This window comes from Cavia porcellus, unplaced genomic scaffold (assembly GCF_034190915.1).
Source record: "Cavia porcellus strain 051 isolate PalLab524CR breed Dunkin Hartley unplaced genomic scaffold, mCavPor4.1 scaffold_19, whole genome shotgun sequence".
Classification (NCBI taxonomy): Eukaryota; Metazoa; Chordata; class Mammalia; order Rodentia; family Caviidae; genus Cavia; species Cavia porcellus.
The window spans coordinates 30463125-30475614 of NW_026947502.1; the positions used below are offsets into that span (position 1 = coordinate 30463125).

Sequence of the window (12490 nt, forward strand, 5' to 3'; positions counted from 1 at the left end):
AACACCCTTACTCCCAGCAGCTGCAGGCCCTGGCCCAACTGGGGGCGGCCCCAGAATTTGGATGGGTGACTCAGGCTGAATCATGGCCCAGCTGCTCCTTAGGAGCCCCTCCCCCATTCTGCCCAGAAAGCCTGTTTGGAAGGCAGAGGTGGGCTTTTGGGGAGGCTGGGGGAGGACAGAGGGGATAAACACTTGAGAAAGTGCAATAGGGCTTCTCAGGTAGCCCCAACCCATGATCTTTATTCTGCCAGGAAAAGGGGTCCTTTCTCCAGACACAGGCCAGGGGTTTCCCCTCTAATCCCAGAACTCATTTGAGCTCCTTTTCCTTGCCTCTTGGCCCTAATAATATAATCAACAATAACAATATTAACTATTCCAGTTGATTACTCACGTTTATAGCACTCTACAGTTATTAAATTCTCTATTAGCCCTAAGGAGTAGAAATTAGCCTGCTGATTTTGGAGCTGGGCAAAGTTTGCATGCTTAGAACAATGTCACACAGTTGGTGAAATGACAGAACTAGGAGTAAAGCTCCATCTTCTAGCTCCAGTCTGTGGACTTGCAGTTGGTCAGGGTGAGGGCATGATGGGGGGCAGGTGGGGTATATAGTGGTGGCCAGGGGAAGACACGGTGGTGGTACTGCAGGAGTATGGTTGGGCCATGGCAGGGGAACTTCAGGGACACGTAAGAGGGCATGGCTGAGGCATAACTAGTGGCTTGGTATGTGGCAGAACTGTAGATACATTTTCCTTTACCATCCTCCAATTAATAGATTATAGAATTACTTATGCTTTCAAATCTTTCAAATTCAGACCATGGAGATTCTGATGAGAAAGCTTTGGCTGTAGGACTTTTATTTCCTGAAGCCTCAGTTTCCTCATCTGAAAACACTTCAGGCAGGGGGGACTATTAAGAAGCATGAGTGAAATCACACTCACCATGCCATGTAGAAGCCTGGAAGATGTTCTTTGTGAATATGTGTTGTTCACATTTGTTTTATTCTTTAAAAAATATCTGTGGGTGATGGACAGAGGGCAGAGTGGGCTGTTAGGGGAGTGGGTGACATCTCCTTCTTTCCCCCTGCCTGGGCTCCGTCTGGCCTTCCCCCAGCCTCAGCCTAGAGCTTGTTTCTAGGCAACGGGATAGATGCAGGGATGGTTTGGAGGGGAGAGAGCTATAAATAGGGAAGGGAGAAAACAAAAATAAAGTACCAGAGAAAGCCAGGAAGCTGCATTACTGGGCAGGGGGGGTAGACAGGCAGATGAATGGTGGGGGGGACATGAGGACAGCCCCCAGTCCTCATTAAGGGGAGGGCTACTTTCCAGTGAGCCATCCAGCAAGGGTTCTGAGTACTGATGGGTGGAATAGGGGTTTCTGTGTGCATCTGAACAGCAGAAGGGTGGTGAGAAAAAAATTGCTTTTGGTCCAATGAGTAGTGGCAAGAAGGAAAGATTGAAACAAGCAGAGTTGAGGGCAGCTTGCCCTGATGGAAGAAAGGACACATGCAAAGGAAGAGAAAGTAGGAACCAGTAGGAGTGGACCTGGGAGCACGGACCTCTGAAGGCCCCCTGACCAGCCTCAGCCTCGCTGATCACACTTTGGCACACAAACTCAGAGGTGGCATTTCCTCTACCTGCAGTACTTGGTCTTCTGGAGATGCCCCACTCCACCCTCTTTCCATGCAGGCTCAGGGTCCACTCACCTCCTCAGATACCTGACCCAGCCACCCTGTTTTAATGTTGTTTTCACCACCTCCCTCCCTACAACTCTACCACATTTTTTTATGTTCTTCATGAAACTCGCAATTATCTTGATCGTTTTGCGATCCATGAGAGGTAAGATGACAAGACCATCAGCCTGCAGGCCAGTTCCCTGAAGTCACTCACTTCTGAGAACAGGGCAGATGTGTAATAACACACGTTGTCAGATGACTAAGTGAATGCACACAACACACATGGGTAGCATCTGTGTACACACACGAACACTGACACGCACATGGCTCATACCCATGCCCACACCACAGATGTGTGCACACAGCTCGTTCACACACACACACACACACACACACAGTGTTGCTCCCAGTCTTCATGATATTGCACAAGTGTCTGGAATCTTCACATTGCAGCCCTCTGTGTGTCCTACTGTGGGGGTGCTTCCTTTGTTTGTCTCTCTTCAAAGCTAGAGAACGCCTATTGTGAAAATTCCAAAGACATTATGCTTTGGAGTCAGTCTTGGGGCTCAGAGTGGATTTTGCCCCTTCCCGCCAGTGTGACTAGGGCAGGTAGTTTTGCCTCTCCAATCCCCACTTCCTCATCTATAAATTGGGCCTCACAACAAGCAATTCTTGCAGTTGGTATCAAGTGAAGTGAATGGCGTAAGTACCATATGCCCGGGATATACTGGTCACTTGGGAACTGGCTCTGTGCCTGTCACGTGGGAGGAGCCCATGAGCTGTGTGACCTTACACACCCACTGCCGTCTGACACAGGGCCGACATCTTCTGCTGACACTTCTGGGCCTGTGCCTGGAATGAATTTAAAGTGAACCTGACAGATGAGAACATTGCTCTCTGAGCAGAACCATGCACAGTGGGGCCAGGTGTAGGACTTGGCACTAGGGAAGGAAGAATAAATCTCCCCTTAGGCCAGGTGGTAAACCTAGTTTTGGCATCTAAAAATGGGGATCAGGTGTGGTTTCTGGATTGGAAGTCACAAACTCTTCTTTAGAGGGCAGGCAGTTCATGAAAATGAAGTAAGTGGATATGTCTAATACAGTAAGGAGGGAAAGGGACCAAGGGATCACTGCCAACTGGAAAAGGTGTGCACAGCCCAAAGGTATTCAGATTTTAAAATTTTAAAACCTGGTGCAGCAAATGAAACGTACCTAGAGGCCCAATTCAGCGGGTCTTGAATTTGCCATCCCTAAGGATTGTGAGTTGCACATAGTGACTTAATTCAGCCCAAAGGGATTTCAAGCTGCTCCAAAGTCACTGGAATCACAGAATCTAAACCCACCTGTTCTCCCTAAACACAGACACGCTGACCCGCACATGCACACAGCTCCCGCTGTTCATCGGCCAGCTGCTTCCTGCTTCCGGAAATAAAGAATCCCCACCACCACACACACACTGCAGGCCAAGGTGACCCGAGCAGACTGGTCTCCTGCCATGTGGGAGGCCTTTCCAGGCTTGGAATCGCCTTGCCTCGCCTCCGCCAATCCCGGGGAGGAGGCGCCGATGCTTGGGGGTTGAGTAAACAGAGCAAGCATCTTGCAGCTTTAGGGTGGAAGGGTTGAGAACTGGGCACCGGGTCCTGGCTGAGGGATGTGAGGGTGGGTCTTCGCAGGCAAGGCTGGGAGCCTCTGCGGCAAAACCTTGCCAGACGCCTGCAAGGCAGGGCCCGTTATCTGCAGCGAAAGAGGGCGGGGCGCCGCGCAGGGGGCGGGGCCCGGAGTGGGAGCTTCTGAGCCAATAAAGCAGCGGTTTTTCTCTGCCCGGAGCGGGGCGTCTGCGCAGAACCCGCAGGATTGCCTAGTCCCTTTCTTCCTCACTCTGAGGCGGTGTTGGGGGCCCCCTAGTGCCGATCCTGGTGTGCTCAAGACTCTTGGACGCCTTCTGAGAGGTCTGCAGACCCACTTCATCCGAGAACTCAAACTTTCGCGCCTTTCTAGAAGTTGAACACCGCGTACCAGACCTCTGTCCTTTTCCCCTTCCCTTTCTGAGTTTTTCTGCGTTGGGCAGGTGTGGGTAGGTATGTGTATGTGTACACGTTCTGCAGCGGGAAGAGATCAATCAGCGTGTAACGGAGCCTTTCTGTGCCAGCACGGCTGATTTCTGAAGGTTTCTCCAGGCGCATGTGGAACTGAGAGCCCGCGTGTCTGCACGTGTGCGCTGGCCCGGGAAAGTCCACGCGGGCTTGCGCCTGAGGGCCCGCGTACATGCACGCGCGGCATCCCGCCCATCCCCCCCCCCTCCCCGCCTGTGCAGCGCGGGGCTTTCCCTTGGTGTAGTACCTAATAAACGCGTTGTAGCCCAGCAGGTGGCGCCCCCTTTACGCCTCCCAGTCAACTGCATCCCAACCCAAAGGCGACCCTCCTCTGCCCCTCCAGGTCTTGGGCCTGGATGAAGAGTAGAAGATGGAGAAGTCCAGGTCCAGGTAGTCAGTCCTATACTTGGGTGGCGTGTGGCAGACCCCAAAGAGCAGAGAGCCGTTGCGGGACGAGGAAGCCCACCTGCCTCTTCCACCAGGCGCTCAGCCCTGCCCTTGCGGCGCTGACTACAGACAGATTGGCTTTATTCATGGACACACGCGGGTGGGACGGCCGGGCCCGCCCGCCCGGAACACGCTCACACGGGATGGGGTAGGGGGCTCTCCATGCCACAATCACAACACACGATGCCCGCGCTCGGACAGGGCCGGCTGAGGGAAGGGGCGTGGCACAGCCTGGCTCCTGGTTTTGGTTTAAAAAAAAATATTCTTGGGGTCGATGTGGGGAGTGTGGTGGGGTGCTCTGGGGCTGCCCGGGGGCCCCTTGGAGAGCCTCTGTCGGGGTGTTGGAGGAGCTGTCACTTTTCTATCTTCGTTTAAAAATACATAGAACATGCTACATCCGCACGGACACTGGACAGGTGGGACCAAGAGGGGCTGCACTGGTGGTCAAGGCTCCTAGCCGTGGCGGAAGCCCCGGCCCAGTCCATGCCCCAGGGTTGGACGCGGGCAGGTAGAATAGACAGACGGAAAGACACTGACAACAGGCTCCAAGGGGCGCCTTGGAGACGGAAGATCTCGTGTTTTGGGGAAAGGGTAGAAGGACAGCCCTGGCTCTGGGAGGGTGGGGCAGGGGCTGGGAAGGAATTGTGCTGCTGGTGGGGGCCGTCCTGGTCCCTTACGCCTCTGGCTCATATTCCTGATACTCCTCCTGCATCAGAGTGGTAAGTGGGGTAGAGAAGAGCAAAAGGGAAGGGGGTTGGAGACCAACAGCCAACCCTGGATGCTTGATCCCTCCGGAGGATATGCAGCCCCTCCCCTTAGGCCTGGAGGGACCTAGAGATGGGACAGCTGGGTTCCCTCAGCTCTTCTAGGCCCCATCTGTTATCCCCTCCGTGCCGCTTGGGTTCTAAAGCGGCAAGGATCCAAGCTCAAGTCTCACCCTTATCATGGGAGGGACCACCCACCAGGGCTCGAATTGGCAGCAATCATCCTGAATGCCCAGAGACCACCCAGCCCTGCTACCCCCTCACCTGGGGTGATTCCTCATAACTTTCCCCTTCTGGCTCCATCAAGGGCTCAATTAGTGGCTCCTCAGCAGCTTCCTGGGCCACTTCCTCTGGCTGTGGGTAGAGAAGGGCAAGGCTGGTGAGGACAGCAGGGATACCCCGAAAATCTATGCTGGTGAGCCTCTGGCTGATTGGCATGGGAGAAGGCAAGGAAGGGTTGGCAGTGCAGGAATTTTTAATTAAATCTTTTATTTGGATCACCTTGGAGATGGGGTGAAATCCTTCCTGATCATCACCCAAAGCTGGAAGTGTAGGGAGCCAATGCGCTAGGCTCTCTGTGCCTCTCCCCCAGCACCTGGCAGCCTCTGCACAGCCACCATTTGTTACTGGATGGAACAGAGGGAGAGACAGCACACCGGCAACCCATTTATCCCTCTCTCCTTTGTGTCTGGCTCCACTGGATGGCAGGACCCCAGAGAGAGTCCTGGAGACTCCCCTCCAGGGCTGGAGGGAGATGGAGGCTTAGGGACAGGGATGGGTAGGGGCTTTGAGCCATTCCCCTGCCACCTTCCACTCGTCCCTCCCCCAGGGCCCAGCATGGCCTGGTTTCTTCACTGTTGCTATTTTAAGATAAGCTGGAAGCAACAGCTCATGGTGTTGCTTGGATGTGTGAGCTAAGACTCTCCCCTCCCCCTTGCATCTGCTGCCCAGATAGACACAGATCAGCAGGCATGCATGTGGGGGGCTGCCAAACACATGGCTGGCCGCCTGCAGGTGAGCACATGTATGTGCACAGAACACAGGACCCAGCTGGTTGCACAGAGAGACACACAAAACAGTCCCTGTCTAGGTGGACCCACGAGGTTACAGCTCCTGACCTGATTTATTTCTCCTAGTTCAGAGGTGGGTGGACCAAGGTGCAGGAAGTGGGGGAGTAATTGATTGCTGCAATGACCCCACAATGACCAGAACTCAGGGATGAAACACAAGAGTTATATATCCTAGCCTGAGTGCATAATTTGGAAGCAAGCTGTATGTGCAAACAGAATGGACATGTACATTGTAGTCCAGTCACACCGTGGAATAGCACACAAGAATGAAGAACAATAGCATTTAGTTTATGAAGTTAAGAAACCCCTCACTGGGGCTGGGGATTTAGCTCAGCAGCTCAAGCACTTGCCTGGTAAGTGAGAGGTCCTGAGTTTGATCCCCCCCCCCAAAAAAAAACTAAAAGCAAAAAAAAAACCCCAAAAACCTTTCTATTGTGTAGAGAAACACCTAACTATTTTATGTAGCAGAGGTGAGGAAGCAGGTACTCTTGGAGGGTGGGTAGGTATGGCCAAGACTGAGGTGATGCAAGGGAGGCACATAGGGTTCACTTCCAGGCCCTACAGAGGTAGCCCTGTGAGTGGGTGCCCCTACTCTTCACTTATCTCTGCCTAGTCCTGACTTTAGGGGTAGGGGCTTGGAAGGGAGAACAGAGGAGGGGAGTGTGTCGGGAGGCTGATGTTCTGTCTTGAGCTGACTGCTGGTTACATAGGGGAGCTCTCTTGAAAATTTCATGGTGCTGCATGCTCTTTGCATGTACATTGTACTTCAATAAAAAGTCACTTAAGGGTCAGGTATATGGTTTGGTAGCAGAGCACACGCTCAGCAAAATGGGCCCTGAGATCCATCCCCAGCACCAAAACAAAAAATTCACTTAGAAAAACCCCAGCCTGGCCACTTGCTAGCTATATTGCATCAGCTAAGTTGTTTCACCTCAGATCACAGCGGCCTGGAATAGAGGCTGAGGTGAGGATTTCATGATAATGTACTTACTGAAAGCAGGCCGGAAGGTGGCATCATCAGAAATGCTGGATGTGAGCCTGCCTGGGTTCCCTCACTCCTGGGAGCCTTGAAGGGTTGCTGTTTGGATTGTGACTCTAAACATGAATCCCTTGAGACAGCAGCCATGAGATGTTTCCAAGCACCAGTAGGAGAAAAATGGCCAGAGAGAAATGACTCTGTGCAAAAGCCTGTCACAAAGACCCTCAGGAGGGCATATCCGACCTGCCTTCTCTGCACCCCAGCACCTAGCACAGGGCCTGGGCCTGTGTTGGCACAAAGTAACTCTCATGATATGGACCTAAGCTTATGATCCCAACAGACTTACAAGAGAAGGAGGCAGGGGACCTTTGGCAAGATGCTTCACTTCTGAGCCTCAATTCCTCTCTCTGTAAAATGGGCTAGTAATGGTACCTTTCTCAAGGTGATACTGAAGAGTCAGTGAGTCACTCCATGTAAAATGTCTAGGGATGAACACATGGGAATGATGACTAGTGATACGGTTACAGGAAATAGAAATTGCATAGATGGTAAAATGTGGAGACAGCACTGGAACCAGGACTATTGAGTAAAGACCTAGGCTTTGAACCATGGAAGGAACCATGTGCAAAATGTCTGGAGTGAGGCTGGTACGGGGTCTCACTGGCCAGTCCCCTAGACTGCACCTAAATGTCAAAGGGCCTCCAGGGACAGACTCAGGGACTCACAGGACTAATGTCTAGATGTGTGTATATAGTTGCACAGGGCACACCGTCCCAGGGGTGCTCCTCCATGCCTAACGGTCATCACATGGTTCCCTGAAGAGGACACAGACTGCTTGCATGACCATGTGGCCAAATGGGCCACTCACGGAATACCAGCCAGGTTCTGCTGGCTCACAAAGTGTCACCTCTGGGATCACAGCATTGGCATCACGGGCATACTCATTAGAAACAAAACTTCTTGGCCCCCAACTCATCCGCTGAACTAGAAGTTCTAAAGATGGGGCTCACTTGTATTTTCACGTGGCCTCCTGGTGACACCGATACATGTTTAAATGTTGAGACTTTCTCATCTGTATCATCTCTAACCTGCCTAAGGACAAGTGTGTTCATCTTCGTGTTGCTGGCAGATAATCAGGCTCAGAGACATGATGGGAGCTGACCAGAGCCACAAGCCAGGGAGTGGTGGAGTTGTTCCTTGGGGCTCAGGAGCTCACGGCTCTTTCCTTGCAGGAAGTCCTAATGGACTCCTCTGTCTTCATGCTTACATGGGTAGGCACCATCACTCCACTAGGGAAACAGATGTGCACAAATGTGGGACACACACCCCTCCCACCATACTCATAGCTGCTTGCACCTGCCCCAGGGCCTTTGTATTTACTATTCTTAACTGTCTGAAGTACATTTCTTGCATATCTATCTCACCCCTTGGGTGTCAGTTCAGACATCACTTTCTCAGTGAAGACTTTCTGGCTCAAGTAACCTTCTCACCCTTAGACTTCATCCTATTATCTTTGCTGTCTTTCATCCCAGCACCTATCTCTGTTGGAAGTTGCCTGGTTTATTGGCTTGCTTTTCATCACCTCTTCTCACTACAACGTCAGCTGTGTGAACAGAGCATCCTATTCACTGCAGGAGCCTCTACAGCAATTCCTGGCTGGCACTGACACTTATTTAATGAAGTGAATAACTCGTGCAGACGTGGCCAGAAGTGTGCTGGGTCACACTGGCAGGTGGGATCAGGCACACAGTCCATTCTGGGCCATGTCAGGGAGCACTGCATCTATACACACATCTGATGCATAGAGGCCTCATTCTGAGCCCTGGAGAATGGGAGGCAAGGGTGTCTGTGCCCCAGGCTGGCAACGGGTGCAGGGGACGACACTGTCTATTGTGTGCCGGTGTGTGTGCGCGGCAGTCACTCACCTTCAGGTCCGTAGGGAACTCCTCCTTCTTCACCAGGCCCGTGGCTGCTGCGATGTTCCCTGCCCCAGAGAACACGGCTCCTCCCAGATGTGATGCCTGCTCCTTGGTTTTCTCAGCCACTGGAGCACCAAGGGATGAGGGGAAGGGGTTGAGGGGTCAGGGTTAAGGAGGCACAGATGCTCCCACATAACATCCCAGAGCCTGCCCTTCCCAGGGGCACCCCCACCCTCCCGGCCTGATCGTAGGGAAGGGGACTGTGCCAGGGCTGAGCTGGTACCTGAGGCCACACCTTGTACTACCCCCTCTCGGGTCTTGCTTCCTGCAGGGAGAAAAAGAGCACATATAAGGAGTCTGAGTTGAGGGAACAGATATTCCGGCACGGCACAGGATTACAGCATGGACAGAAGGACACCCCATTGTTGCCTCGCTGGTACCTACATCTTGCCAGTCCTGCCCCAATATTAACCCTACCGGGCCCACCTCTCCTTCCTAGGCTTTGCAGTCCCCCTGATGGCCTGAGACCTGTACCTGCCCCAAGGGGTGGCAAAGCAGTGACTCGCACCGGTTCATGCACTCCTCTCCGCAGCCTGTGAGGTGTCCTGTCTCCCAGGTAGGAAACAGAAGCTTGAAAATGGCCCTGAAACCAGTAAGTGTCTGAATGGACATTGAAATTCAGGTGTTTCTGCCTCCCAAGTTCTGTTACCAAGTACTGTAGGAGTGCGTGGCCTAGGCTGGGAGCCAGGTGGAGCTGGGGGAACCAAGCTATGTAGTTTGAAAGGTGCCTCCAGGGCCCCTGATGTGTGACAGTCCATGTCTAACTACCCCATTCCATTTTGTCTCCCTTATCGCCTCCTAACAAGGGCCAGACTCTTCATTCTGTTTAAAGTGGAGTCTTGGATACGCGTGGGTCTAAGGGTGATGTGAACATTGTGATGGGCACCCAGGACATTGGCTGGGCCTTCCCAGGAGGGTAGCACCTTGGTCATATCAATGTGGGAAGGCCACTAGGAAAGGCAAGAAGCCTTGGGCTGGGCTAGGGAGGCCCCGGGGAGTTGAGGATTTAGCAACCCAGACAACTGCTGTTGAATTCAGAAGTGAGCCTCTGGGTGGGCTGAGACCTGTGGACAGAGTATAAAGTAGAGCAGGTGTGGACAGAAGGATGCTTAGGGCAAAGGCCAGCCAGAACCCAGAGACAGGGGTGGGCAGGTTGCATGGCCCCCATTCACTCCTCCTGCAAATGCTCGTTTGCTCTGTACCAGGACCTGGGCTAGTCACTCACTGCCTGAATGGGGTAAGAGAGGAGCAGGTTCAGTTCCTGGACCTCAGGTAGTGGGGTCCTCAAGTAGGTATTCTCCAGGGGCTTCATGAGGGCAGAAAGGATACTGCCTGGTCCTGGAGAAATGGGAGCAGGTGAGTATTCTGGAAGGAAACTTCGGAGGGTGATTCAGGTTCAGGGAATCATGCAGTAAGACACAGGAAGTGACTGGGCCCAGGTACCAAGAACAAGGGGCATGTTGAGAAATGAGTTGGAATGTACACTGAGGCATGGTTGTGAAGGACTCTGAATGCTAGGCTACAGTGAACTGAAGCTTTAACATGCAGGAACTGGGGGCTATTTGGGGAGGATCCTCAGCAGGGAGGAACAGGAAGTGCCCATCTGATGAGGGCAGGGGTGCAGTCTGTTGGAAGAGACAGTGACAGGGGTGCCAGTGGTCAACAGGAGCGGAGCAGTAGGGCTGGGGGGAGGGGGCAGGAAGGAGGCCAGGATGAGGTCAGGCAGATGTGGGCTCGAGCTTCTTGTCTCCATCACTCTGCCTTTCCTGGGCCACCCTCTTCTGGTGGCTACACTATTCCCTAAGGGGATGCCCTGCAGTTTGCTCTGTCTCCGAAGGCTTGAGAGACCTTTCTAAACTGAAGTCAGATCATGCCCATCTGTTATTCACAATCTCTCACTGCAGTCACAGGAATGTTTTACTCTGGCCTTACAAGGACCTCCTGGTCACCTGGCTCTTGCCCACCAACCCAAGCTCATCTCCTACCATTGCTGTCTGCCCTCTGCTCTCTGCGCATTCGAAGGCTTTCATACCTACCTTTTCTGACCAAACCATACCTCAGCTGACTCCTAGTATTCAGCCTCAGATGCCACCTCTTTCTATCCTATCCAGAATTCCACCATCAAAACGCTCTGTGTCATGAGGAGACTAACCACCCATGTCTGTTCTTCCCTGGTACATCCCCAGGACCTGCACAATGGTTGGTGAATAGTAAGTGGGCACAAAATATTTGCATAGATCAAATCTGCTGTGATCATGGGGCCACTTACTAGCCCCATTAAGCCTACATAAGGGGTACTTACACCTGCTGCACACAGGGAGCCTCCAGTCACCAAAAAGGCTCCAAAAAACAGGTAAGTGTAAATTCCATCCGTCCTCTCTTTATGTAAATGACCCTATAAGCTCCTTTCCCACTTAAGAAGAGAGATTTTAACCACCTGGCCTTTCTCCTGACACCAGCTGGTAGCTGCAAGGAGGGTGGACAAGAGGAGAGGAGAGCTGGTGACAGGGGAGCCGCGGGCGATGGGAGGCAGAGGGACCTGGTGAGCAGCCCAGCCCTGGCAATGGTTGGAGGAGCCTGGACTGATAGGGGAGGGAGGAGGCCCACACAGACTAGGGCTTCAGAGTCTATAAGGCGGGATTCAGACCCTTGCTTCCGGTTTAATCAGCCTCGTGACCTTGGGCAAGGTAGCTAAATCTCTGGGAGTCTCTGCTCCGTGGAATGGGCTGGGAGCCTTAAATGAAGGAAGGGATATAATCGTAATTCACACAGCACTTGGTCCTAGAGCACGGATTCGAAACCAAATAACTATTAATAATGGTAATAGAAATTTTTAAAAAGGAAGCTCTCTGCTTTGATCACTGCAGTGGTCTCTGGTCTTTCAGCAGAATCCTGCCTTCAATCGTTTACCAGTCCAGGCTTTCCTGGGCTATGTCCCCAGTGACCCCTGCTGACCCCGCCTGTCTGCTGACTCATATTCTTCTGCCTGGATCACTCACTGTCTGTGAGGACCCCGTCCCCACACCCTCAGAGGACACCCAAACCCTGCAACCCCGGAAGCCCACCGACGTAGAGGACGCCCTCCTTGGTCTTCTCCGCAGCCTCGGTGACCCCCTGCTTGGTTTTCTCAGCGGCAGCCACAACGCCCTCCTTGGCCATGGACAGGCCCTTCATGAACACGTCCATCCTGGCGGCCTGGGGAGGGTGAAGACACGCGCACCGGCGCTCTGGCTGGACACCTCTACCCAGCCCTTCCCGAGGGACGCGGTGTCCCCCATCCCCACTCCTTGGCGCCCCTTCTTTCCCAGAGCCCCTTTCTCCTCCTCAGATTCCCCAGTGTGAGGCCTTAGGGCAGTGGCAGTGGTGAGTCCCAGCGTCCTTGAAACCTGGGACGCGGGAGGGGCTACGGCCTCTGTTATCCGGAGCCCTGCAACCTGCAGCCCCGCAGAACCGGGGTGCGGAGCTCGGCGCGAAGACCCGTGGCCTG

The 12490-nt window shown here is 53.2% G+C and overlaps 1 protein-coding gene across 1 annotated transcript; it reads right to left on the reverse strand.

Annotated features, from left to right (window-relative positions):
• Window positions 1-4275: 4275 nt before the first annotated feature.
• Sncb (synuclein beta) lies at window positions 4276-12192 on the reverse strand. The gene is made up of 5 exons (XM_003473233.5): window positions 12069-12192; window positions 9227-9268; window positions 8950-9068; window positions 5240-5329; window positions 4276-4917 (listed from the first exon to the last, which is right to left on the reverse strand). The coding sequence occupies exons 1-5, from the start codon at window positions 12187-12189 to the stop codon at window positions 4885-4887; spliced, it is 405 nt and encodes a 134-aa protein (XP_003473281.1). The 5' UTR covers window positions 12190-12192; the 3' UTR covers window positions 4276-4884.
• Window positions 12193-12490: the final 298 nt, after the last annotated feature.

What these genes read in the sequence shown, in the direction of transcription:
- Sncb (XM_003473233.5), bottom strand. Translation starts at nt 12,189, where the DNA reads ATGGACGTGTTCATGAAGGGCCTGTCCATGGCCAAGGAGGGCGTTGTG. An exon ending in GGAGGGCGTCCTCTACGTCG is followed by an intron (nt 9,269 to 12,068) that starts GTGGGCTTCCGG and finishes TTCTCCCTGCAG; the next exon opens with GAAGCAAGACCCGAGAGGGG. An exon ending in AGTTCCCTACGGACCTGAAG is followed by an intron (nt 5,330 to 8,949) that starts GTGAGTGACTGC and finishes CTCTACCCACAG; the next exon opens with CCAGAGGAAGTGGCCCAGGA.